The sequence below is a fragment of the Capra hircus genome, chromosome 16, assembly GCF_001704415.2.
Source record: "Capra hircus breed San Clemente chromosome 16, ASM170441v1, whole genome shotgun sequence".
Classification (NCBI taxonomy): domain Eukaryota; kingdom Metazoa; phylum Chordata; class Mammalia; order Artiodactyla; family Bovidae; genus Capra; species Capra hircus.
In genome coordinates this window covers 63,236,475-63,264,287 of record NC_030823.1, presented here as the reverse complement: position 1 = coordinate 63,264,287, position 27,813 = coordinate 63,236,475, and the positions used below count along the sequence as shown (strand labels likewise).

Below are 27,813 nucleotides of genomic sequence, written 5' to 3'. Positions count from 1 at the left end.
ATGAGAGAAGTCATTCGCCATCATATTTGGCTCCTAGTTTTACCATTTGCAGGAGATTGGTCCCCACTGAGCTTCCTAAGTGTTCACAAAAGTACCTCAGACCCAGACGGACACCCAAGACCGTCCTGCTCGGGAATCTGATTGCTAATTTTAGCCCGAGATAAAAAACCAAATACATGAAGACAGTCTGCGAGGGTGTGAAAGTGTTGGTCGTGCCACCCCATGGACTGCAGCCCGCCAGGCACCTCTGTCCATGGAATTCTTCAGGCAAGAAGACTGGAGTGGGTTGCCATTTCCTTCTCCAACGAGGGTGTGAGGAAGTGAGCAAAGAATTCATTCTAGACTAAATAGAACTCTTCTGTCACCCAACACCCTCGCTGGACAGGCAGCCAGAATCCGCCTTGAACCTGGGGTCAGAGCCCTGGCCAAAAGCTGCCGCCCCGCAGAGGGGGGTGGGAGACGGAGGGGAGGAGCTGGGGGACAGAGCAGAAGCATTTTGGGGAACTGCGGCCTCAGGGGCAGTATCTGATGTACTTCCTCTCTCCCCCACACTCCGCCCCGCTTGCCCTCTCTCTCCTTCTCTTTCCTTTTCTCTCACAGAACTGACTGCTCTGTGCGTCAGTTGCCAAAAGGTGGGGACACTTCCTGCCGCCTTTGCAACACTGAGAAGTTGTCTTAAGGAGCCTGAGCCCCAAGTTTGAGCTCCAGGCCAGGAAAGTGAAGGCGGGTTGGGCTTGCCCTCTCCCCAGGTCTCCAGGCAGCCCTCCCGGTTTGCACCTGGCCATGTCCCTCGCCGAGGTCATCAGCCTCTGGAATGAAGGAGTGCTGGCAGCCGACAAGAAGGACTGGAAGGGAGCCCTGGATGCCTTCACTGGGGTACAGGACCCCCACTCCAGGATCTGCTTCAATGTGGGCTGCATACACACGATTTTGGGGAACCTGCCAGAGGCGGAGAAGGTGAGTGGAGGTGTTTCTGCCCCCGCCTCCGCTGGGGGCCTTTGTCTTAACTGGTTCTCAGCCCAGGCTGCACTTTAGAACCCTCTCAGGAGTTTCTGAAGAACAAAGGCTGCCCTGGCCCCACCCCCACCCCCCCCCCCCCAGAAATTCTGATTTAATTGGCCTGCAGAGCAGCCTGGGCGGCCACCGCTTTGAAAAGCTCCCCAGGTGGTTGGAACACGCAGCCCCGCTGGAAACTGTTCACCGTGGGTTTTGTTCTCCTTTATTCTCCATCGATTACATTCAAATCACTCTGGAAACTTTACTTAACACCTTTTTGAAAGTCCCCCCCAGTTATGTTTTCCTTTATTGACTGCGAGCCACAGAATCTCTGTCTAAATTGCTTAACGTCTGATTTCCAAGAACATCTTTTGCCTTTCTAAGACCTTCCTGTGAGTGAGCTTTGCTTGCCCAAGAGATCAAGAGGAGGCACTTAAGAAAAATAGGTTTCCCCTCAAGTGACAATTATGATCCATTATGTGGAGCACTCTACAAAGGAGTCTGAGGCTGGTGGAAGGAATGCAGATGGTGATTGATTAATGATGTTTACTGAGGACAGGTGTTGTTCAGTCTCTTTGAGACCCCATGGACCAGAGCACACCCAGCTTCCCTATCCTTCGCCATTTCCAGCAGCTTGCTCAGACTCATGTCCATTGAGTTGGTGATGCCACCCAACCATCTCATCTCTGTCATCCCCTTCTCCTGCCTTCTATCTTTCCCAGCATCAAGGTCTTTTCCAATGAACTAGCTCTTCGAATCAGGTGGTCCAAGTATTGGAGCTTCAGCTTCAGCATCGGTCTTTCCAATGAATCTTCAGGGTTGATTTCCTTTACAATTGACTGGTTTGATATCCTTGCCATTCAAGGGACTTTGAAGAGAATTTTCTAGCACCACAGTTCGGAAGCATGGATTCTTCAGTGCTCAGCATTCTTTATGGTCTAACTCTCAAATCCATATATGACTACTGGAAAAGCCATAGCTTTAACTATACGACCTTTGTCGGCAAAGTAGCGTCTCTGCTTTTTAATATGATGTCTAGGTTAGTCATAGCTATTCTTCCAAGGAACAAGCGTTTTATAATTTCATGGCAGCAGTCACTACCTGCAGTGATTTTAGGACAGGTGTGGAATGTCCTATTTCTCCACTGTTTTTCTCTCTTTCATATTCCCTACTATGGGGTTGAGCATTCCAAAAAATCACTTTTTCATATTGGTCACGGTAAGCTGGAAAGGGTATGACTTTTGGATCAAACCCCAGATCTGCCTTACTCTGGGCTTTTTGGTCTTGGGAAGTCAAAGATTTTGGGCTTTTAGCTTCTGGAGAGGTTAAGCATTTTGCAGATAAGTGAGGCATGAACTGTTTTTTTAAGTTAGTTTTTACTGGAATATAGTTGACTTACAATGTTGTGTTAGTTTCAGGTATACAGTGATGTGAATCAGTTATACATGTGTACTTACATATATATACACATGTATGACTGATTCATATATACATATATATATACCATTCTTTTTTAGGTTCTTTTCCCATATAAATAGTTCAGTCGCTAAGTCACATCCGACTCTGTGTGACCCCATGAATCGCAGCATGCCAGGCCTCCCTGTCCATCACCAGCTCCCAGAGTTTACTCAGACTCACGTCCATCGAGTCCGTGATGCCATCCAGCCATCTCATCCTCGGTCATCCCCTTCTCCTCCTGCCCCCAATCCCTCCCAGCATCAGAGTCTTTTCCAATGAGTCAACTCTTCGCATGAGGTGGCCAAAGTACTGGAGTTTCAGCTTTAGCATCATTCCTTCCAAAGAAATCCCAGGGCTGATCTCTTTCAGAATGGATTGGTTGGATCTCCTTGCAGTCCAAGGGACTCTCAAGAGTCTTCTCCAACACCACAGTTCAAAAGCATCAACTCTTCGGTGCTCAGCCTTCTTCACAGTCCAACTCTCACATCCATACATGACCACTGGAAAACCATAGCCTTGACTAGACGGACTGTAGTCGGCAAAGTAATGTCTCTGCTTTTGAATATGCTATCTACGTTGGTCATAACTTTTCTTCCAAGGAGTAAGCGTCTTTTAATTTCATGGCTGCAGTCACCATCTGCAGTGATCTTGGAGCCCCCAAAAATAAAGTCTGACACTGTTTCCACTGTTTCCCCCATCTATTTCCCATGAAGTGATGGGACCAGATGCCATGATAGTCGCTTTCTGAATGTTGAGCTTTAAGCCAACTTTTTCACTCTCCTCCTTCATTTTCATCAAGAGGCTTTTTAGTTCCTCTTCACTTTCTGCCATAAGGGTGGTGTCATCTGCATATCTGAGGTTATTGAGATTTCTCCTGGCAATCTTGATTCCAGCTTGTGTTTCTTCCAGCCCAGCGTTTCTCATGATGTACTCTGCATAGAAGTTAAATAAGCAGGAAGACAATATACAGCCTTCACGTACTCCTTTTCCTATTTGGAACCAGTCTGTTGTTCCATGTCCAGTTCTTACTGTTGCTTCCTGACCTGCATACACATTTCTCAAGAGGCAGGTCAGGTGGTCTGGTAGTCCCATCTCTTTCAGAATTTTCCACAGTTGATTGTGATCCACACAGTCAAAGGCTTTGGCATAGTCAAGAAAGCAGAAATAGATGTTTTTCTGGAACTCTCTTGCTTTTTCCATGATCCAGTGGATGTTGGCAATTTGATCTCTGATTCCTCTGCCTTTTCTAAAACCAGCTTGAACATCTGGAAGTTCATGGTTCACATATTGCTGAAGCCTGGCTTGGAGAATTTTGAGCATTAATTTACTAGCATGTGAGATGAGTGCAATTGTGTGGTAGTTTGAGCATTCTTTGGCATTGCCTTTCTTTGGAATTGCAATGAAAGCTGACCTTTTCCAGTCCTGTGGCCACTGCTGAGTTTTCCAAATTTGCTGGCATATTGAGTGCAGCACTTTCACAGCATCATCTTTCAGGATTTGAAATAGCTCCACTGGAATGCCATCACCTCCACTAGCTTTGTTCGTAGTGATGCTTCCTAAGGCCCACTTGACTTCACATTCCAGGATGTCTGGCTCTAGGTGAGTGATTACACCATCGTGATTATCTGGGTCGTGAAGATCTTTTTTGTATAGTTCTTCTGTGTATTCTTGCCACCTCTTCTTAATATCTTCTGCTTCTGTTAGGTCCATACCATTTCTGTCCTTTATCGAGCCCATCTTTGCATGAAATGTTCCCTTGGTATCTCTAATTTTCTTGAAGAGATCTCTAGTCTTTCCCATTCTGTTGTTTTCCTCTATTTCTTTGCATTGATCGCTGAGGAAGGCTTTCTTATCTCTTCTTGCTATTCTTTGCAACTCTGCATTCAGATGCTTATATCTTTCCTCTTCTCCTTTGCTTTTTGCCTCTCTTCTTTTCACAGCTATTTGTAAGGCCTCCCCAGACAGCCATTTTGCTTTTTCACATTTCTTTTCCATGGGGATGGTCTTGATCCCTGTCTCCTGTACAATGTCACGAACCTCATTCCATAGTTCATCAGGCACTCTGTCTATCAGATCTAGGCCCTTATATCTATTTCTCACTTCCACTGTATAATCATAAGGGATTTGATTTAGGTCATATCTGAATGGTCTAGCGGTTTTCCCTACTTTCTTCAATTTAAGTCTGAATTTGTTAATAAGGAGTTCATGATCTGAGCCACAGTCAGCTCCTGGTCTTGTTTTTGTTGACTGTATAGAGCTTCTCCATCTTTGGCTGCAAAGAATATAATCAGTCTGATTTCGGTGTTGACCATCTGGTGATGTCCATGTGTAGAGTCTTCTCTTGTGTTGTTGGACGAGGGTGTTTGCTATGACCAGTGCATTTTCTTGGCAAAACTCTATTAGTCTTTGCCCTGCTTCATTCCTCATTCCAAGGCCAAATTTGCCGGTTACTCCAGGTGTTTCTTGACTTCCTGCTTTTGCATTCCAGTCCCCTATAATGAAAAGGATATCTTTTTTGGGTGTTAGTTCTAAAAGGTCTTGTAGGTCTTCATAGAACCGTTCAACTTCAGCTTCTTCAGCATTACTGGTTGGGGCATAGCCTTGGATTACTATGATATGGGATGGTTTGCCTTGGAAATGAAGAGATCATCCTGTCGTTTTTGAGACTGCATCCAAGTACTGCATTTTGGACTCTTTTGTTGACCATGATGGCTAGTCCATTTCTTCTGAGGGATTCCTGCCCGCAGTAGTAGATATAATGGTCATCTGAGTTAAATTCACCCATTCCAGTCCATTTTAGTTCGTTGATTCCTAGAATGTCGATGTTCAGTCTTGCCATCTCTTTTCCCATATAGGAATAGACTATTCAAGTCCTGTGTAACTTCACATCACGTGTAAATGTTAGTCCTTATTTTTACCTTTTACTGCAAGTCTTTGCAGGGTGGTGTGGCTAGATGACTGACTCCCCAGCACCTTGAAGGGAGCCCCAACAGCCATCCTCGCCCTGGCAAAGAGGGGAGAGAGCAGCTTTGTGGAATACCTGCACAGCCTCAGGCTGCAGAGTGGGCAGATAGGAGCATGGGAGGACCCTCTACTTCTCACTGGAGGGAAGACAGCAGCCTCCACCTCCTCTTGGGGTGGAGGGACTGCCCAGGGACTGAGCAAACAGAACCACAGATCCCAGGGGCTGTTGGAAACAGAGCGCACACTGTCGGGAGGAGAGGTTGTCAGTCCAGGCAGAGGGCCGAGTGCAGCTCGGCCAGCCGGGGATGGTGACTCCAGCCTCGCCTCTCGGGGCTCCCAGCTGGCCCACTCCCGTGTCCCTCCTTCCTCCCCCTGCTCTAGGCTTCACTTTGCTTTCTTCTGCTCTGGCATCTCATTCTTGCTGCCTTTCTTCGGTTTTATGCTTGAGTCCTCGCTCCTGACATTTTAAATGCATTATTATTGTTATTATTTTAATCATATGAGATTTCAAAACAGTGTACAAAATGGCAATAGGAACACACAGATCGATAATGATCTTAACTGTGTAATATCCCTATAATAAATTTATAAGATAAATGTATGCTGTAGATAACATTTAATTAGGCTATATTCAAACGTGATGACTTTTATTAATCCTGATAGTAATCATAAAAGGGAGATATGCTTATCCGCATTTTACAGAGGAGAAAACTAAAGTTCAAGGAGATTGGGCAACCTGTCTCATGCCATGCCGCTAGGAAGTGACAACACCAAGTACTCTGACCCCTAAGCCTCTTGTCACCTCCAAGATATCAACGGTTTTCCAGACCCTTCCTGCCTGCCTCACCCACTGGCTCATCTCACACCTATTTACCGCCTGACTGTTCCCTCTGCAGGCCTTCACCAAAAGCATTAACCGAGACAAGCACTTGGCAGTGTCCTACTTCCAACGAGGGATGCTCTATTATCAGATGGAGAAGTAAGTGGTCCAGTGTTGCACAAGCTGGGGAAGTGTGCAGAGAAACCCAGAGCGGGTCTTGGTGCTGCCAGACTTGGTGTTTGAGACGTGTCTCCTCAGCCTCTGCGGGGAAGCGTGACTCGGCTTTCTCTGGGTAGTTAAGCAATCAGTCAGCACGAGGCAGAAGTCCTCTCTGGGGGTGGGCAGGGAAGGCAGGCCTGCCACCCAGCTACAGCTCACCATAAGGCGTAACCATCACAGGCTGGGGATAGCTCCCCACCGTTTCCTGAAAGGTCATAGCCTGGGCGGTTCAGGTTGCAAATACTGCAGCCATCAAGGGAGCACCCATGGCTGTCTACTGCTGTGAGGTACTGAGCTCTCACAACGACAAAGATCAGGAAGCCACATCAGAGCCTTTCTTCCTTGGTGGGCCACCCGTTAGGACTCCACACTCTCCCCGCTGAGGGCCTGGGTTCAATCCCAGGGCAGAGAACTAAGATCCCACAGACCACATGGGCGTGGCCAATAAATAAATAGATAAAATCTTCCTGGGTGATTGACTTAGATCTGGTTTAACAAAAAAATACATTCCTGCAGAATGTATTTTCCAAAACCCAGTTTAATGCATTCAATGAGGCATGATGCAGTCACTAAAATGAGAACATAAACAAATAATATTGCATGCACCAGAATATATTGATACAGATGAGTAGTGTTTGTCTTACTGTAGAAAAAAGTTCACGATAGACACTAAATTTATAGCAGATTTCAGAATAGTACCGTACAATCCCATTACTATCTCGCAGAATAGTCTGAAAAGCCATAGACCAAAATGTTTTCAGCAGTCCTCCTCAGCTGCTGAAATTATAGAGATTTCCATCTTCTTCTGTCAGCCTTTCTGTATTTTTAGAGTATTTACAGTCAACAGGAAATACTCAGTAAAAAGACAAACAGAAAATAAAAGTTAATCTCGAGTCCCACACCACTCCCCCAAATGCCCTAAAAACATACAAATAACAAAGAAAATATATTCTAAGCATTCATTTAAAACTTAGGGGATGACTAACTGACCCTTCGTAGAAATAGTTCCCTGAGTGTGCACAAGTTCCAGAGAAGATGATTCAGCTCAGGCTAAGGAAGAACAGTTCAAACAGCAACGTGTTAGCAGGGGCATGGGGTTTGTGTGCACAACAGGTGAGGCAGGGCACTCGCGGGATAGAGGGGAGGCTACAGGGAATGTCCAGGCACTGGGGAAGGGGTAGGCTGGGATCTGATCCTCTGGAACCCTGAAAGGCTTTGATCCTCTGGTTTAGTCATAAACCAAGCCTGCCAGGCCACTGTGCAGAGCCGTTGCCATGGGCAACTACCAGCCGCTCAGAGGACTTCTGGGATGTAGATGTGGTCATTTACCTGTATGAGTTAAGAGCAGGAGTGAAGTCTCCCAAAAGAAGAACCACAGACACAGAGGCAGTCTGGGAAGGGAAAGCCTTGAATGAAGAGAAGATACACAGGCCTTTATATTCAATGGCGTCATGCACCGTCTCCCTTCTTAACCCTCTTCTCCTTCTCGGTCCCCCTCCCCTCACCCCCACCAGCCTCAGGATGTATAGGACCTGTGAGCAGGTCTGAGCATAAATCCTCTTGTAGATCTCTAGAAGGACAAACTCTCAGGCCAACCTTGAATCAGCTCTAACAGCCTCAAATGAGAAGAGACGGATGGCAAAGACGGGAGGCTCCCAGAAGACATTTCTCCATGAAATGCCCAGAAATCCCAGAACCTGAAAGCCTCGTGTTTTGAGTGAGTCAAAAAGATCTTAGTAAGATCCAGGAATCAGACTCAGGATTCAATTAGTCTGTCACTGGTAATCATTAAATTTAAGAGAGAAATCTATCAAATTTTATCTTTAATTCAACAACTACTTCTTGAGGAAATAACATAAATAAGACACGAGTCTGGGTCCTGAGCTGCCTTTTTTTCCCCTTCTGTTCAATCCATAGGTTTTGGTGTCCTCCCCTCCACAAGACTCAGCTCTGTTTTAAAATTTTTTTAATTATTTTAATTTCTTTCTGACTGTGCTGGGTCTCTGTTGCTGCATGCAGACCTTCTGTGATTGCAGCGAGCAGGGGCTACTCTTCACTGTGGTGTGTGGGCTTCTCATTGGGGTGGCTTCTCTTGTTGGGGAGCATGGGCTCTAGGGTACGCAGGCTTCAGTAGTTGTGGTTTCTGAGCTTGAGAGCACAGGCTCAGTAATTGTGACGCATGATCTTCGTTGCCCCTCAGCATGTGGAATCTTCCTGGACCTGGGATCAAACCTGTGTCCCCTACATTGGCCAGTGGGTACTTAACCACTAGACCACCACGAAAGTCCAAGGTTCAGCTCTTGATGCTTTGTCCTTTTTTCACTGGTTGTTAAATAGCAAAATATATGGGCAATTTTCCCAGAAAAATACATGCAAGCACATACCTAATTTTATGTGCAATTTCAGGGGGTTTAGTATCCCCTGAAAATCATACAAGAACCCTCTCCCTCCCTTCCAGCACACTGGTTTAGACCTCACTTTTTTTTTTACCAGAACTATTGCAGCATGGCTTCCAAACTGATTCCCTAGCCACCACTCTTGCCTGCTCCAATGATATCCTAGACCTTTCTAAAAAAAGAAATGTCATCTGCTGAAGAACCTCCAGTGGATCCCAGGATAAAGAGGCGCTCCCCTTCCCTGTTGCTCTCTGGTTCAGCCGCTGTCCACCCACTCACATCCTCCAATGTCTGCCCCAGGCACACTCACCCAGGTGACCACTCTCTTTTGTGCCTCCTTTAATCACAGCTGTCTCTCCGATGACAGATACTTGCCTGTATATTTGTCTCTTCCACTGCTCGTGAGGGAAGAATCCTTATTCACTCTTGTATTTCAGTATCTAGTACAGTATTAATAGATGCTTATGGGAGTAAATAAACAAGGGGGTGAAATATAGTCTCTGCTTCTAGGAACTTAGAGGGTTTCCCTGGTGGCTCAGATGGTAAAGAATCTGCCTGCAATGCAAGACACCTGGGTTCAATCCCTGGGTCAGGAAGATCCCCTGAAGGAGGGCATGGCAACCTACTCTAGTATTCTGGCCTGGAGAATTTCGTGGACTGAGGAGCCTGGCAGGCTACAGTCCATGGGGTTGCAAAGAATCAGACACGACTGGGCAGCTAACACTTCACACTTTCAAGGAACTTTTGTATTAAAAAGGGGAAGGAGGTCACAAACACGATCTATTATGCAGGGCAGAATGGGGCAGGTGCTATGGGAGAAGTTTTTAGATAAGTGCCTATCGCTTCTCAGTAATGGGTTAGGATGACCTTCAGATTACTACAGGGTTTGTTTTAAAGGTGCTAATATTACGGGAATTTCTTCTCTCAGTTTTTCCCACTTTCAGATGTTGGGTTGCTCCTCTGTCATTATAAATTTCCACCAGAATAAAGTTAGAGTTGTTCTGCCCAGGCAAGTCAGGTCTGAGGGATGTCTCATCTCTCTAACCCCCACCTTGTCATTCAAAAGGAGACGGGATCTCAAGGTACCTTTCAGATCACAACCTTATGAATCTTGCATGTGTACACACTCAGTTGTGTCAGATCTTTTGTGACCCTATGGACTGTAGCCCACTGTAAGCTCCTCTCTACATGGGATTGGATTAGATGTGGATTGCCATTTCCTACTCCAGGGGATCTTCCTGACCCAGGGATTGAACCTGTGGCTCCTGCATTGCAGGCAGATTTCTTTACCATCTGAGTCACCTGGGCAGCCCCTTATACATTTTAGAGCCCTGAAAATATGGCCAGACCCTTTAGATGGAGCTGCTCAGAGGCAACGCAGCAAAGTCTTTTCCCTGACTTCTGAAATGGGTAGGGCATGGCCCAGGCCCTGGCATGGAGGTGTGTGATGCTTCAACCCCTTTCAGCCGGCTCAGTCTCTCTCCATTACCCAAGTGGGGACTGCAGGATTCTAGTCTACAGGCTGGCACTGGCAGTGCAGGACTAATCAGGAATTTCAGTGGTTACTAAGGAAAAATACCTTTCCAGGGAGTGTTACAGAATCGAGGATAATAAACCCTCTCCAGCTCAGAGCTGGAGAGAAGCATTAGCCAGTCGGCAGCTGTGCTGGTGAGCTGAGAAGACACCAGGTAGAGTGACTTTCAGGTGTGTGCTCAGGTCCTGCCCAGCAGAACCAGGGGAAGATGCCAGCTCCTTGGCCTCACGGGGGACGCTGCGGGCTCCAAATGGCATGGAGGAAATGTCCTGCGGGAGGGCTGGAAAGAGGCAGGGGCTGTGCTGCCTGCCTCCCAGCGCATGGGACTGAAGGCTATTTTGGATTTCTCATACTGTGCCTTTTCAGACCCTGGGCAGCGGGAAGCAGAGCTGTGCATCAGAGCACAGGCCCCAGGGGAGCTGCCCTGGGTAAACAAGGCGGCTAAGGAGAGGCCTTCAGGGTGATGTTGTCAAAGATGTTTAAAAACAGACACCTAGCAGGGGTGTTTTAAACACAAAGCAAGCCTTTTGAGTAACATCAGTCCTGTCTTTCTCCGTCCTACTGGGCCCGGATCTTTAGCCATCTTGCTGGGCAGAATTAGGAGGAGTTGGGCTCACTCAATCCCAGGTAGACCCAGGCAGTGTTCCTTCACAGCTGAAACTCATCTGCTGAGGGAGGTAGGCACATGGGCAGGTGACTGCAGACAGACTCACGGGCCCTCCGAGGACCTTCTGTGTACTCACAACTAGGCAGGGGAACATGATGGAAATCCCACCGGCCCAGGAAACAGGACACCTGCGTCTTTGCCCCCCGCCCGCCTTCTTGGCTCAGTGAATCAGAGCCAGTCACCAGCCATGTTCTAGCTTAGAAGGAACAGGAATTCTTCCCCTCTCCCCCTTCAAGGAAACGCCTAAAAGGGTGTGTAAATGACGAGATGCTTAAGGAATGGCCTGAATGCTTGTGAAAAATTTGGTGGCCCAGACAGTAAAGAATCTGCCTGCAATGTGGGAGACCTGGGTTCGATCCCTGGGTTGGAAAGATCCCCTGGAGAAGGAAATGGCTACCCACTGCAGTATTCTAGCCTGGAAAATCCCATGGACTGAGGAGCCTGGCAGGCTACAGTTCATGGGGTCGCAAAGAGTTGGACAGGACTGAGCAACTTCACTTATTAACAAAGATATGTTAGAGGAAGCCATCCTTCTGTTTCCAACCCAGGCGGTCTGCTTCCGCCACTCCTGCAGCCCCTGTGGCTGTGGGAGTCACTTCCAACCAAATGATGACAGAATGTCCAGCTTTCCCCGGACACCCTGGGCCCTCTCAGCCAGGCCGCCCTCCTGGTCAGCTCCGAGTTTCCCTGACATGAGCATTCTGGCTTCTACAGCCACATATTTTTAAAAAAATGTTTCATTTATTTATTTGCACCAGGTCCCAACTGCAGGACGTGGGATCTTTGATCTTCATTATGGCACGTGGGATTTTTAGTTGTGGCAAGGAGGATCTAGTTCCCTGACCAGGGATCAAACACCAGCCCCCTGCATTGGGAGCGTGGAGTCTTAGCCACTGGACCACTAGGGAAGTCCCAACAACTGTATTTTTATCTCCTGATAACAGTTAATACAGTATATAGTATTAAGTAGGCATGTGATAAGGGCTTCCCAGGTGGCACTAGTGGTAAAGAACTCGCCTGCCAATCCAGGAGACATAAGAGGCACGGGTTCCATGCCTGGGTCGGCAAGATCCCCTGGAGGAGGGCGCAGCAATCCACTCCAGTACACTTGCCTGGAGAATCCCCATGCACAGAGGAGCCTGGCGGGCTATAGTCTGAGGGGTCGCACAGAGTAGGACTCGACTGAAGTGACTTAGCATGCGTACACGCAAGCATGTAATAGAAGATTGGTATGTGAATTTAGCTGCTGGTTTTAGAGCTGGAAATATGTATATATATAAATAATAATAGAAAATTACTGTGTGTGCCAGGCACCGTCCTAAGCACCTGAATGGTTTGTGCTATTACGCTGTAATACTGAAGATGAAGAAAGAGAGGAATAAAGCAACTTGCTTCTTGCAAAGAGTCGACATGACTCAGTGGCTAAGCACACAGCACACCCCTCTGTCACTGGCTATAAGGGGCAGAAGCAGGACTCCAGTCCATGCGGGTTTGACTTCAGAAATTAGATCCAGGACCACATACTAGCAAGCGCCTGATGTGATATGCTCCCTGAATATAACACATCCCTTGCACACAATGCACTCCTTATAATATCCATGTGGAGTGAGGCCAGGGAGGCAGTTTGCCAGGGTCTCCCAGTTAGTGGCAGGGCTGGTGGACCTGGTCCCAGTCCCTTGGCCGCTGTCCTCAGGCACCTCTCATTATCCACACCACCTCTCGAGGGTCCCCACCAGCCTGTGTTCACATTCCAGGCTTGTCTCCAAGAGAAGCCACCTCTGGGTCAGATGGTGGCCAAGGGACTTTTGATTTAGTTGCCCGGTGGAAGGCACACAGACAGGCAAATTTGTTCCTGCCAGACGGGGGGCTGGGCTGGGGCTAGGGCTAGCTTGATTTTTGCTGCTTCTATCCCCTGCTGCCCAGCAATGGCTCCCTCCCACCAGGGCCTCTGTGTTGATCAGAGGCAGGCCAAGCAGGCCTTGCCTTAGGTCCTGCCCACACCCCGATGGGCACTATTGGTGTGGTCAGCCCTATTCTCTGCTGCCAATCCAATGGTAGTCCTGATCCACCTCAAGCCAGTCAGCACAACGCCAACCCAATGGAACTGAAGGCCAGAGCCAGGAGCAAGGTTAGAGATACTCCCTGGGGACTTCCTTGGTGGTCCAGTGGTTAAGAGTCTGCCTTGCCATGCAAGGGATGCTGGTTCAATCCTGAGTCTGAGAAGATCCCACGTGCCATGGGGCAACTAAACCCATGTGTCACAGCTACTGAGCCCGTGCTCTAGAGCCCGGGAGCTGCAACTACTGAAACCTGCATGCCTATAGCCGCTGCTCCACAAGAGAAGCCACGGCAGTGAGGACCCTGTGCACTGCAGCCAGACAGTAGCTCCGACTCGTTGCAACCAGCCCGTGTGCAGCAAAAAAGACCCAGCACAGCCAAAAATTAAATACACAAAAATTGAAAACATTTTTATTCTTAACTATTGACCAAGGAAAAAAAAAGGGCTCTCTGGCTTAAGTGATGGTTTGTCTTTTTTTTTATAGTATGTGGAAGAGGAGGGAGGGGACAGCCACAAACCAAGAGCTAAGAACTCAAAAGAGAAAAAAAAAAAAAGAACTCAAAAGAAGGTGAAGGAGAAGGCGCTGGGCAGGAGGGTGACATCAGTGGCCTTGAGGAAGGGTCCCTGGGAGCTGCATCAGGCTGGCCTGGCTGCTTGGTGGGGAATGAATCAGCTCCATGGAGACATGGGGGCCAGCAGGTGCTGCTCTGCTTGGAGCTCTCTGGGGAGATCGAGGCTCTTTCAGAAAGTGACAAGCTGGTTGTCAGAAAGGTGGGGGCTGTGTGCAGTCATCAAAGACAGAGATCCCTGTGGCGGCCGGAGAGTGGAAGGCCTGCAGTGTTGCTGGGATGCATACTCCAGGGGTGCTGTTGACACCAAGTTCTACAGAATCCTGGCGTCAGCGTTGCTGAAAACTAGAGCAGGTCAAAAAGGATTGAAAAGACTTCTTGTCCCAGTGAAACAGATGGATGAAAGGAAACAGGCACACACTTCATTCTTTTTTTCCTCCTTTCCCTGAACTGGCTTCTTTCCTGCAGATATGATTACGCCATTAAAGATCTTAAGGAGGCTTTGACTCAGCTTCGAGGGAACCAGCTGATCGACTACAAGATCCTGGGGCTACAGTTCAAGCTGTTTGCCTGTGAGGTGAGGAGCGGAGCGCCCAGCCTGGGGAGTGGTGGGCTGCGGCTGAGGGGAAGCTGACAGCTCAGATGCACAGCCATCTGTTGACACTTCTAGGAGCCCAAAGAAGGCATTTTGCCTCCCCTCCCCTGGGACTCAGATTTACCCTTAAGAAAAAGCTCAGAACCATTGCTTGGGGCTCCTAATGGAGTCTTCAGTTACCTGAGTGCATGCATTTTGTTAACATGAGGCTCAAAGGGCCATGCAGAAATGAGTTTGCTGGATTTTCTGAAGGGAGGCTTGGCTGGACATGAGTGTGTTGGTCTGTGAAAGTGTTCGTGTGTATATGTGTTAGTTGCTCAGTTGTGTCTGACTCTTTGCAACCCCATGGACTGTAGCTCACCAAGCTTCTCTGTCCATGGGATTCTCTAGGCAAGAACACTGGAGTAGGTTGCCATTCCCTTCTCCAGGGGATCTTCCCAAGCCAGGGATTGAACCCAGGTCTCCCACATTGCAGGCAGAGTGTTACCCATCTAAGCCACCAGGGAAGCCCAAAAATATTCATAATAATTTGCACGATCTAGGTTGACAGGGTGTTTTCTCAGCATTATACTAACAAATCCAAAATCACAGAGGTCTCTGCCCTAGTGAAGCTTCCTTTGCAGCAAAAAACAAAGCAAATCAAAAGACAACAACAAAACAAAGAAACAAAATCACAGGTTCACTCTCCATGCAGAAACTGCTTTACCCTGGCTCGGTTCCAAAGCTCACACACTTTGCGATGAATGGTGTTGCCTCGTGTACTCGGTTGATACCCAAAGAGAAGAGTGAGGATCATTTAGCACCAACCTGTACCCTCCTGGTCAAAGAACAGCTCAGAGCACACAGTTAGGAAAAGTCTTCACAGAAGGGTAACATGTTCTGTATCACCAAGATGGAGATGCATGATTGGCTTCGACTTTACAGGGTCATGTACTTTTCCAGCCAACCCTCCCCACTCTCATTCTAAACCCCGTATATACACCAGTAACTTTAAAACTAATATCCCTGCAAATATAGATTTTTACTTAGCAGAATCAGTGAAAAAAAGCCCCCTTGCGTGAGTTTCTCAGGCAAAAGAAGCCCAGTGTTCCCAGGGTCACTCAGGGCTAATAATAGAGTCCACAGCTGCCTGCACCCCTGGGGACACGTGTCTCCATCAGGCTCCACCGCAGGATAGCAACTTCAGTTCTCCTTGTCTAGAGAAATGAGGCTTTTCGGTGGGCTGGCGTTTGGCCAGCTTCCAGTGTGCAGTCTCTCAACTGTGGTCCTTTTGATGTGTTCGAGCAGTTCATTCTTTGTTCTGGGGACCGGCCTGTGCCTCGGAGGATGTTGAGCGGCATCCCTGGCTTCTACTCACTAGATGCCTGTAGCAACCCACTCCCAGGGTGACAACTGAAAATATCTCTAGACATTTACATTGCAGATCACCCCCGATTGAGAATCACTTACACTGATTAAAGGGTCGAGGGACCGAGAAGCTCTGGAGAAAGCATCCGAGAACAGTGGCATCAAAGCAGAACTCCATGGGAGGAATGTTCCCCCTGTAGCTGGAGTTGAAATGACCCAGGGGGCAGGAGATACTGGCTGTGCCAGCCTCTCTGCCAGGGAGGCTGGACTTTCCAGGGTCCCATCTGCCACCTGGAACACTTCAGTCACTTCACTAATTATAAGACCACCCCTCTGTTCCCACTAGAATTCTGAGAAATCATACCAGAAAAGAGTCTCAGGCTTTTCCCAGTCATGGAGTCATAAAAACCTGTTGCTAGAGAAGGTCTTAAGAGTAGGTGTCTGAGAACCAAGCAGGAAGTTTTAAATGGCCTCAAGGTCTCCTTTCTTCCTGCAGGCCAGTCAAGCATGTTTGCAGGTGGCAACAGCTCACTGAGGCTCAAAAATAGCCCAGGAAGGGAGTCTAGATCTCCACCTCTGGGCTTGGTCCCTATCCCCATCATTCAGTACCAGCCAACTAACTATGGGAAAACCAGCCCTGCCACCATCCATGTTGTTGTTCAGTTGCTCAGTTGTGTCTGACTCTTTATGACCCCATGGATTGCAGCATGCCAGGCTTCCTCCTTCACTAGCTCCCAGAGTTTGCTCAAACTTATGTCCATTGAGTTGGTGATGCCATCCAACCATCTCATCCTCTGTCACCCCCTTCACCTCCTGCCCTTAATCTTTCCCAGAATCAGGGTCTTTTCCAATGATCCAATAAGTCACCTCTTCGCATCAGGTGTCAAAGTATTGGAGCTTCAGCTTCTGCATCAATTCTTTCAAACAATCTTCAGGGTTGATTTTCTTTAGGATTGAGTGGTTTCATCTCCTTGCTGTCCAAGGGACTCTCAAGAGACTTTTCTAGCACCACAGTTTGAAAGCATTAATTCTTCGGTGTTCAGCCTTCTTTATGGTCCAACCCTCACATCCATACTTGCCTTAATAAATGGTCCTCTTCTATTCTGGATGAGGCCCGGGGCCAATCACAGTGTAGGTGGCAGAGTGGTATTGAGAAGTGCCATAGTATTCCACTGTGTGTTAGTCGCTCAGTTGTGTCCGACTCTCTGAGACCCCAGAGACTGTAGTCTGCCAGGGATTCTCCAGGCAAGAATACTGGAATGGGTTGCTCTTTCCTTCTCCAGTTTTCCACTGCTGAGTACCAAATTGCTCTAAAACAGAGTGACTTAAAACAATCTGGGCTTCCCTGGTGGCTCAGGTGGTAAAGAATCTATCTGCAATGCAGGAGACCTGGGTTCTATCCCTGGGTTGGAAAGATCCTCTGGAGAAGGGGATGGCTATCCACTCCAGTATTCTACCCTGGAAAATTCCATGGACTATTGTCCACAGGGTCACAAAGAGTCAGATGCGATTGAGTGACTTTCACTGAAAACAACTGTCTCATGGTTTCTGGCATCAGGAACCCAAGTTTGGCTGGGTGGTCCTGGCTCAGAGGCCCTCAGGAAGTTGCAGTAGAGATGTTGGTAGGGATGCCATCATCTGAAAGCCTGACCAGGGCTGAAGGATCTACTTCCAAGGTGACTTAGGTACCTGGCGAGTTAGGGTTACTTCTTGGCAGGAGGCCTCAGTTCTTTGCCACTTGAACCTCTCCCTAAGGCTGCCTGAGTCCTGTCATGATATGGTAGCTGGCTTTCCCCAGAGGAAATAATGATCCAAGAAGAACTGATACAGAGTGTTGATGTCTTTTATAACTTAACCTCAAATGTCACATTATGGAAACCTCTCATTTCCATAATATTCTATTCACTACACATTCAGCTCCCTTGGATGTGGAAGGGACTACACAGGTGGGTGAGTACCAAGAGGTGAGAATCACTGGTGCTGTCTTGGAAGCTGGTTGCACTAAAGCAAGGACTTTGGGATCAGAGAGAGAGGGATCAGATCCCAGCCCAACACTTCCTAGTCTTACAAACCTTGGTGAATTCAGTGTCATTTCTGAGCTCCGGGCTCCTCCTCATCTGTAAAGAAAGGCTGAGTACTCACCCTATACACATTTGCTAACACTTTCATTCATTTTTGCCTCTATTTATAATGTCTGCTGGGGCTTCCCAGGTGGCTCCATGGTAAGCAATCCATCTGTCAGTGGAGGAAATGCAGGTTTGATCCTTGGGTTGGGAAGATCCCCTGGAGGAGGAAACAGCAGTCCACTCCAGTATTCTTGTCTGGAGAATCCCATGGGCAAAGGCACCTGGAGGGCTATAGTCCATGGGGCCACAAAGATTTAGACACAAATGAGCATCACATAATGCCAGCTAGGGTCAGGCATTAGAGGCCCAAGGGGCCACAAGGTGTCAGCAGCCAAACACTCATGGTCATGTGTAATGTGAGGTGATGGGGTTAGGAGGAGAAAAGTGCTAGGGAAGGATTCTGGAAGCACAGAAGTGAGGCCCCTACCTTGTATGGTGGTTGTGTGGCTTAGAGATAATGCAGATAAAGTGCCTGGCCCATAGTGATGGTCAGTGAATCATGTCAATGATCATGATAAACACGACAGACAGCACTGATTTCCAGGAGCCCTGATTCTTCATAGGTTTCGCTTTCTGACTACAAAGAATCCCCAGATGGTATCAGTCAGCACTCAGCCCTGTGGCCTTCCCCCAAACCACATGGGCATTGTCACCCTCCCTGAGAAGGCAGGCAAGACCTCTGTGCTCAGCCTCCCAGCAAGTCCCAAGACAGTTCCGCAGATAACAGTGATGACAGTAATGAAGAGCTCTAAAGCACCCGCCACATGCCAAACAATGAAACTCAGTGCTTTACATGAATTCTTCATTTCTTACAAAAATCTGGAGGCAGGAAACATTATTATCATCATTTTATAATGAAACTGAGGCCACATAGTATAAAATAGCCTTGGGGCCCCTCCACTGCACTGCCTCCATGTGTTACTGCTTAGAAGGCCAACAATCAACCAGGCCTAGGTGACCAGCTGCACCTCCTCTCTGAAGCCCTGGAGAACCACCCCCACCTCACCCCAGGGCATCAGGCTGTGACTCCTATCACTCTGACCTGTGAGAAGCCTGCAGCAGCTCCTGGTCACTTAGTCATCCTCCATACATGATGTGAGGAGCCCTAAGAACTGCTACACTGTCATCAAATAGAAGTAAGTTAGGGATTTCCCTGGTGGTCCAGTGGGTGAGACTTTGCCTTCCAATACAGGGGGCATGGGTTTGAGCCCTGGTCAGAGAACTAAGGGTTCACACGTCTCGGGGCCAAAAACCCCCAAAAACCTAAAACAGAAGCAATGTTGTAACAAATTCAATAGAGGCTTTAAACACAGTCCATATGAAAAAAAAAATCTTAAAAAAGGTAAAGTAAACCCTGCCTGTTAGTTGCCATCTTGATTTCCTTCCACTCCAGGTGAAGTGTTGCCCTGGGTCTGTATTGGGTCTCTTTCCAACTCCAGCGAACTCTTGCCCATAGAGTTTCCTCCTGCCCATATGACTACATTACATCTTGTTACTCCTAGGTTCTAGAATGGGTTCCATGAATGCATCTAGAGCCCTCTGTCTCTCCATCCCACATCTGTCCAGTCTTTGAGCCCAGGACCAGTGGCAGGAACTGGTCTGGGAGGCCACAAGCATGTATTTTATCCCGAGCTCTTCAAGGGGCCTTGAACACATCACTGCTGTCTGTACCAAAACCACACAACAGCTCTAGCCCACTCCTGACCTCCTTGGTTGTTGAAGGAATGCATACAATGCTGGAGTTTTGCATTACATGACGTTTTCTTCATACCATCCTTGTGTTAGATATAAGTCAGGAGCAATATTGATTGTACTGTATTGTAGATATCTCCAGGAGAGCTGGGGAAGGGAGAAAGGCCACCAGGCAATGTTCCAGGGGCAAAAAGTGTGAGCTCTTCCCTGCCTGGTCCCTAGATTCGGAGCAGCCTTAAGCTTTATGTTGTGGCCTGTACTTTTCTAGGTGTTATATAACATTGCTTTCATATATGCCAAGAGGGAGGAATGGAAAAAGGCTGAAGAACATTTAGCGTTGGCTGCGAGCATGAAGTCTGAGCCTAGACATTCCAAAATCGACAGAGCCATGGAAAGCGTTTGGGTGAGTGTGCTGGCGAAGCAGGTGGCGAGAGGGTCTGCTTGGGTTCGGATTTGTTTCTGTGCACATGTCAATTGGGAAGCAAAAATGTGGTGTTTTACCTCCTCTGAGCTCCAGGTAATGCTGATCTTGGGGTCTGTTTCCCTGTGGGATCTTGAATGTGGAAGTCTAAGAAGCTGAGGCCTAGAGGAAGAGGCAGCGGAGCCCTCCTTACGCCCCTCCAAGGGGGCTCTGGTGGGGGCCCGGGGGCAGCACCCAAGGGCAGAGGCTGTGCCCGCTTGCTCACCCCCTGGGTTCTTGCAGCCTGGCTCCAGGCCAGACACACAGCAGCGCTCAAGAAAAAATGCATGGATTATAGGAACAAATGGTGGGAAGTTGAGTTTGAGCACACGTAGGGATGAAGCTTGTTCTAAATTATATTTTTAAACACCAGGAACAAGGGGGCATAAGTCAATCTGTACACATCTGTCTATGGCTGCAGACATCAACCCCAAGAGAGCATGGTCATGGGCCTCGCTCAGGTCCTGGGCCACCCACATCAGGAGTGACAGCCCTACTTGAGCCGCACAGAGTGGGAGGGGGCAGCCCCTCTAGGAAAAGAGGGTGCTGGGCAAACAGCACCCACAGACGTCTCAGTATAAGGCGACAATGAAACCAAATGGTCCTCCTCGACACACTAAGAAGTCCAGCCCTGCACGTGGAGAAAAAGCGCTCTTGTGAGCTTCTCTCAATGGATCCGCGCATCTGTTCAGTGAGGGACCAGGGTCCCTCATTTTACCCCCATTTTACAGATAGGAAAAGACTCTGTTCTCTGTGTTTTAGAAACAGAAGCTGTATGAGCCGGTAGTGATCCCTGCGGGCAGGCTCTTTCGGCCGAACGAGAAGCAAGTGGCTCAGCTGGTCAAGAAGGATTACCTAGGCAAGGCCACGGTGAGTGAGGCCACTCGGTGTCCCGAGTCCCCTCTTGCATGAGCCCTGCAGAGTGAGGGCAAGGGGACCCTGGAGGAAGGGGCGCCTGCCTCTGGTTCTGCCCTGGGGAGGCAGCTTCTAACCTAAGGGTTGACAAGCCCATCCTTAGCCACCGTCCACTTCCGGAACCAAGTCCCTGTGAGAGCAGATCCAGGGTGTGAGGAAGGAAGGGATCTTGGGGAGAGCCAAGGACGGGCACACAGAGCCAGTGCAGCCTCACACCTCCCTGTCTCGATTTCAGGTCGTGGCGTCTGTGGTAGACCAGGACAGCTTCTCAGGGTTTGCCCCCCTGCAGCCACAGGTGAGGTGGTCCTGCCCTTCTCCACGGGTCTCCAGGGCTCTCTGGGAAAGAGCCAGCTTGGGCAGTGCACTGTGCTGAGCAACCTCGTTTTCAGGGCTCCTTTAGCTGAGCTCTCAGTCTGCGGAGGGTGTCTGCCTGGCCATGCTTGGTCAGGGATCTCACAGCTGGAAGGGGAACAAGATCATATCCCTGGGTGTCATCTCAAGTCCTCGGGAGCCAGTCTTCCATTTCCCCCTCAAATGCCAGCCTTCACTTCTCTGAAGTTCCAAGAGAGCTCAGCATGCCTTGTCTCTCCCGAAGCCTTGACCATTCTCTCAGAAACCTGAAACACAGCTGTGGAAGGCTTTTGCTCCTTGTCCCTTCTCAGACACAGGACACAGGGGGAGCTCTTCTGGGTGCACCCATCGGCCGCATGCAGCAATCCCCTCAGGCAGGGGTCCCCAGGGCGAACCATCTTTCCCCTCAAGCTAGGCTCAGAGACCAGTTCCAGATAGACTAGATGCCAGTGGGTCTGGAATGTGAAGGCAGCGCTTCCTTGTGAAGGGAAGCGGGTAGTGCCGGTTGAGGACAGTTCCAGCTCTGTGACAACAGAGCAAGTATCGGCAGGGGCATCAGTCCACGCGAGCACAGGGAGGGGTTTCTGAGAGTGGTGGTCCCACGGTCCAGTGTGCATACACCTGGTCACTCTGAGGGCCGTGCAGACAGCCTCCCAGGGTCAGAGAGTTGACCGCTGGCCCAGAAGGCGACCAAGACTGGGGCACCGGAGGCTAAGAGGAACAGAGGGGGAGAGCAAGAGGGGCAAGATTATTTGACCTCCCTCTTATCAGAGAGTTGAAGAAAGCCTTGCAGGACTCCCTTGGGCTTTGGGGCACCCAGGGAACTCCCAGAGGGGAAAAAGCCCAGATAATTGTGCTCCATGGTACTCAGGGTAGAACCGGGAACACACTTTAAAAGGAGATTCTTACCTGACCCGTGGACCTTGAGTTGATTTTTATTTATTTATTTTTAAATTTTTTTATTGAGTTATAATTTACACACCATACAATTCACTTACTTCACTTGCACAACTGAATGATCTTGGGTATATTTACAGAGTTGTGTAACCATCACCACAGGCATAGAGGTTGTTTTGTTTTGGCCACACGGCATGTGGGATCTAGTTCCCTGACCAGGGATCAAACCCTTGCCCCCTGCATTAGAAGCACAGAGTCTTAGCCACTGGAATGCCAGGGAAGTCCCTTGAGTTGGTTTTTAACTACCCACAGATGTCGTGCGGTAGAGCAGATGCTAATTATAGAGCAGCGCTTTGAGAAACTGTCCTAGGAGGGGGACAGAGTTCAAGGGCACAAGCGCTCTCATGATGCCATGTTGCTCTGTGACAGCTAAAACTCCAGAAACCAGGTCTGGCTCAAGATAAATTGCTGTGCTGGTGAAATCTGGGCCCAGGGAGCTGGTGGGAGGTGTTCTTTTCCAGTGTTTAGTCAGGGTACACGATTGCCTTCTCCCTCGAGAGTGTTCTAATTGAGCCAGAAACGCCGTCTTCAACGTTCTGGTCTGGAAGGAGGCTTAAATTACCATTAACCGTCTGTTCTCTCTCCCCTCCTTCCCCGTCCTGGCCTCCTTATTTCTCCTGCATGTCTGATAGGCAGCTGAGCCTCCACCCAGGCCCAAAACCCCAGAGATCTTCAGGTAAGTTAGATTTAGACCAAAATGCAGAATATCCAAACTCCCAAGCCTGAACCGAGGGCAACAAAGGGGTGAAGAAGGTGAAGCTGGGGTCAGGGTCCAAACTGTGAGGAATTTAGCCTAGCACATCAGGCTGCTCCTGCTTGCAAGGCTAGGGCGGAATGATGGTGGGAATGCAGCTCTGACTGCAGTGAGGCTGACGGTGGTGAGCCGCGGGGTGGCCCCATGTCCCCTAGCCAGCGTGCCCCGAGAGAGCAAGGGGTTGTCTCTGAAGGACCGCAGTGTCTGTGGAACACCACCCTCTGAGGGCTGTACACAGACCTCAGGGTGGAGGAGTGGAGGGTGCCCTCCTCTCAGGAGGAGCCCCCTCAGAGGCCAGGCTCCCTGGAGCTGGGAGAGCGGAGTGGGAGGCTGGAATGGCGTGTCCTTTCCTGTGTGGACGTGTGTCCACTCCCTGAGGGCACATGTTTTCTGAAGAAGGAAGAGGAAGGACTCGAGAAAAAGAAGTGATTCTTCTGTAAGAAGAGAAGCCAAGGATGACAAAACCCACAGCTTTCTTCAGAGTTACCTCTAAGTGAAGAAGCAAGCCCAGCTTCCCCCTCCCCACTAGGGAAGGCTGTAACAAGGAGTGGAGAGAGTGCCAAAGCAACTAGAAAAAGGAAGGGGCCTTTGAGCTCACCCCTAAGCTCCCCACGTGCTAGGGGAGGCCGTCTCCAAAACAGAGATGAATGCAGGGTCTGGAGACAAAAGGAGGGGCCGAAGGGAAGGTAGCAGAGTGGGAGGGAAAGGGAACCAGCCTGGAGAGGCCAGCCCGCCGCAGTCACACATTCTGAAGTGGCTCAAATGGGACGCCCCAGAGCAGAGCAGAGCAGAGCAGAGCAGGCCTTGAGGAAACGGCAAAGGGGAAATGACATTGCATAACACAGAGGAAGGCAGCCCCACGTCACCCCACTGCCTCCAGGCCCATCTCCCCTACTCTCTCTCCCTCGCCCGTGGACGGCCCCAGCTGGCTCTAGGGCAGGCATCCCCAGCCCCTGGGCCATGGGCTGGTTCCAGTCTGTGGCCTGCTGAGGAACGGGGCCGCACTGTAGGAGGTGAGTGGCAGAGAGTGAGTGAAGCTTCGTCTGTATTTATAGCAGCTCCCCATCACTCAATTTACCACCTGAGCTCTGCCTCCTGGCAGGCGAGCAGCAGCATTAGGTTCTCATAGGAGCTGGAACCCTTCCCCTAAAGTCAAGGTGGAATATTCTGAAATTGCCACAAAATAGAAACACAGTGCACAAGAAACGCAATCACCTCTAAACCATTCCCCTGCCCTGGTTCATGGATAAACTGTCTTCCACAAAACCCACCCCTGGTACCAAAAAGGCTGAGGACTGCTGTTCTAGGGGATTTCTCCCCCACCCCCCTCACCTCCTCACCCAGCGGGTTCTCACCCGCCTTCTCCCTTGTACCTTGGCATCTGGTCGGACCCCGCCCAGACTTGGCCACTGGCCAAGCACAGCTGGGATCCTTCCTCCTCAGAAGGGAAGGGAGGGCAGGGGTTGCAAGGCGTCATCAAGTGTTGTGTGATGTTGTTTTTTTTTTTTAGCTCTTGTCCCACTGCACGTGTGGTCATGGAGCACGTTCACATGCAGAGTCCTCTCGGGCCGTCAGATGGGCAACTCCCTGCTCAGGGTCGCCTGGGCAGTTAGGGGTGGGAGTGAGGCTCCCAGCTCCGGATCCATAGTTGCTGACCCACAGCATCATGGGAGCAGATGTGGTCCAGGCTAGATGGTGGGTGAGATCTCATATCTTGTGTCTACCCCTCCTCTTCTCCCCACCCTCATCCCGCAGGGCCCTGGAAGGGGAAGCCCACCGTGTGTTGTTTGGGTTTGTGCCTGAGACCCCAGAGGAGCTGCAGGTCATGCCGGGGAACATCGTCTTTGTCTTGAAGAAGGGCAATGATAACTGGGCTACGGTCATGTTCAACGGGCAGGTATTCAGAGGATGGGGGGTGGGTGGGTTAATGGCACAGGATCCTGGCAGCACATGGCAGAGCTTTTTGAGGAGCAGCATCTGCTGCTTTATATGCAGGCCAGCTGCCCCCTCTTTCACCTGTCCCCCCACCCCTCCCCACGTCTCTGGGTATCCTGCACTGCTGCTGACGTATGCATCTTTGTTCCCGCTTTCTGGCTCCATGATGCTGCGCTGCAGAAGGGGCTTGTTCCCTGCAACTACCTTGAACCAGTTGAGCTGCGGATCCATCCTCAGCAGCAGCCCCAGGTAACGTAGTGCCAAGGGCTGACCCGTTCCCTTCCTACCCTTGAAACCCACCACCGACAGACCACGGAGGAGAGCAGAGAGGAAGAGGCCCTGAGGACTCACTAGTCCTGAGCCCACCTTGAGTTGGTACCAGCCACCCAGAGCTGAACCTAGGGATGAAAGAAAAAATCCAGACGTGCTGAGTGGAGGCATCAGCAGGTCCTATTGGGCCCCCAGCTCTGTGATTCCTGCTGGTCAAGGGTGACTTGACCACAACTACAGCACGTGACAACTTAGGTCTTCCCAGGATGTCGTCTTCACCCGGAAGAAGGGTCAACGTGCTGGCTGGTGAAATCCATTCACCATAGGAAATGTGCTTTGGAGCACTGAATTAGAGCAGACCTTGCCAGCCACTGCTTCCAATGCCGCTGCCACCTCCACCCACCCACCCCATCTCAATGACCTGCCCTTCTGCCAGTCCTGGGGAGTAGTCTTCGTTGGATCTGTGCAGATGCCTGATGGCAATAGATCCTGTCTCTAGACTGTGCAACCAGTTGTCCTCTGTGGGGTTGGCCCTCCCTGGTCAGAGACACGATGTCCAGATGACTGGAAAATTTCTAAATGCCATGTAGATGCGAAGTGTTAAGTTTCTTTTGAAGGGGCAAGATGTAGAGTGAGAGCGAGCAAGCTTAGACGAAGGTCCTACCCTGCCTCCAATGGGTTTCCAGTGTGGCAATTGGGGTGATTAGGTAGCAAGGGCTTTGTAGCTGGAGGGTTAAGATTCTTATTTTCTCATTATTATTTCTACTGTGATTGTTTTCACCAGGCCCACTCTGCCTGCCACTGAATCAATACTTTCCTTCAGTTCAGTTCAGTTCATTCGCTCAGTCATGTCTGACTCTTTGCAGCCCTATGGACTGTGGTACTCCAGGCTTCCCTGTCCATCATGAACTCCCAGAGTTTACTCAAACTCATCTGCATTGAGTCGGTGATGCCATCCAACCATTTCATCCTCTGTCGTCCCCTTCTCCTCCTGCCTTCAATCGTTCCCAGCCCTTAGTCTCCACTAAATGTCACCACCCCTCCAACTCTTAGGAAGTCATTTGCATCTGGCTCCCTTCCATGGTGGTCTGCAGGGTCTCCCCGACTCCTACCCCTGCCTAAGAACTGTCTGCATGAAGGTTCTCACCCTCTCTTCCTCTCCCCTCCAGGAAGAAACCTCCCCCAAGTCTGATATCCCAGCTCCCCCGAGTTCCAGTGCTCCTGGAAGACCCCAGTTGTCACCAGGTTAGCGTCTCTGGAGGACCATCCCGGGATTGGGTGCAGGAGTGCTTCAGGCTGCCTCCCCACGGAGGTTTCCTCTCCCAGCCTGACAGAATCTGGTTTCTTGTTCTCCCAGCTTATGATCACGACGCCCCAGAGAGCCCCCCCCATCCTGTGTCACTCACCCACCCCAAACACAGGAAAACAGAAATGCTTCCTCCCTGCCTGCTCCAGAACATGCAGGGAGCTTGGGTAAAGGCAGCTGCTTTCTGGCAGGCTGTGAGCATCCCAACTCAATCAGTTATTAAGTAGTGGGACCTTATCCCAGGAGGAAAGGCTCAAGTAATTGCACCTGTTGACCTCAAAGCGGAGTGGAGTGGTTCTTTTCAAAAGACTGAGGAGCTCTATCTAGAAAAGAAACTCTGCACAGTGCTGGAGGATGGACAAAGAACCAACACGAAAGGGAGACTCTCCTGATATGTGGAGACGGCTGCCCTGGGAAGTCATGGACTTTTGGTCACTAGTGCGGGTTAAGCAGATCCTGAGTAAGTGCTTGGTAGAGATGCACTGAATAGGTGGTTTGTCCAGATCCTAGATCAAAGACTGTCATGCCCACCTGATCACCAGAATCACTGGGGATGCTCCCCACCCCTATTTTTACTTTGAAAATATCAAACCTACAGAAAGGTTGAAAGTACGGTACAATATGAACACAAGAATATCTTTCACTTAAATTCAGTAATTGTTAACATTTTGCACCATGTACTTGGGCTCCTCCTCTTGTTAATATAATTTTTTTTCTAGTTGCTGAACCACTTGAAACTAAGTTACAGACTCATGACACTTCACCCTGCACTTCAGCATCTGAATCCTAAGAACAAAGATGCTCTTCTGCATAAGCACAATATAATATCTAGGACAGTGTTTACATATTATATATTATTATATAATATAGATTATATATTTCATATTCAAATTTCTCCTATTATCCTCCAATGTCTTTGACAGCTTTCTTGAATTTATATTTTCTGTCTAGGGGCCCATCAAGGATCACATATTAACCTAGGAAGATTTTAAGAATGTAGAATTAAAGGCCTTTGATTCTGATTTTTAAGGACTGGAATCAGGCTTAGAAACCTGTTTTTCTAAAAACAAAATCCCAAGTATTCTAATGATCAACTGGGTTTGAGATCAGTGGTCTTTTTTGAGCATGCACTGCTGTTTCTATGGTGAATATCATTATACATACTTTTCTTATATAAATTATATGTGTTTAGTCACTCAGTCATGTTTGACTCTTTGCAATCCCAAGGACTGTAGCCCACCAGGCTCCTCTGTTCATGGGACTCTCCAGGCAAGAATACTGGAGTGGGTAGGCATTCCCTTCTTGGGTTGGGAAGATGAGATCTTCCTAACCAGTCCCAACCATAGGATTCAACCTAGGTCTCTGGCACTGCAGGCAGATTCTTTACCATCTGAACCACTGGGGAAACCCCATACATTATATA

The 27,813-nt window shown here is 49.2% G+C and overlaps 1 protein-coding gene across 2 annotated transcripts in view; it reads left to right on the top strand.

Annotated features, from left to right (window-relative positions):
* NCF2 (neutrophil cytosolic factor 2) overlaps window positions 572-27,813 on the top strand; it is a 38,762-nt gene continuing 11,520 nt past the window's right edge. For both annotated transcript variants that reach the window (XM_005690962.3, XM_018060701.1), the window contains exons 1-10: window positions 572-957; window positions 6,315-6,397; window positions 14,151-14,259; window positions 19,711-19,845; window positions 20,665-20,772; window positions 21,053-21,112; window positions 22,758-22,801; window positions 24,635-24,776; window positions 24,995-25,063; window positions 26,254-26,329. In XM_005690962.3, the coding sequence (XP_005691019.1) occupies window positions 784-957; window positions 6,315-6,397; window positions 14,151-14,259; window positions 19,711-19,845; window positions 20,665-20,772; window positions 21,053-21,112; window positions 22,758-22,801; window positions 24,635-24,776; window positions 24,995-25,063; window positions 26,254-26,329 (1,000 nt within the window). In that variant the 5' untranslated portion in view covers window positions 572-783. The remainder of the gene's footprint in view (window positions 958-6,314; window positions 6,398-14,150; window positions 14,260-19,710; window positions 19,846-20,664; window positions 20,773-21,052; window positions 21,113-22,757; window positions 22,802-24,634; window positions 24,777-24,994; window positions 25,064-26,253; window positions 26,330-27,813) is intronic.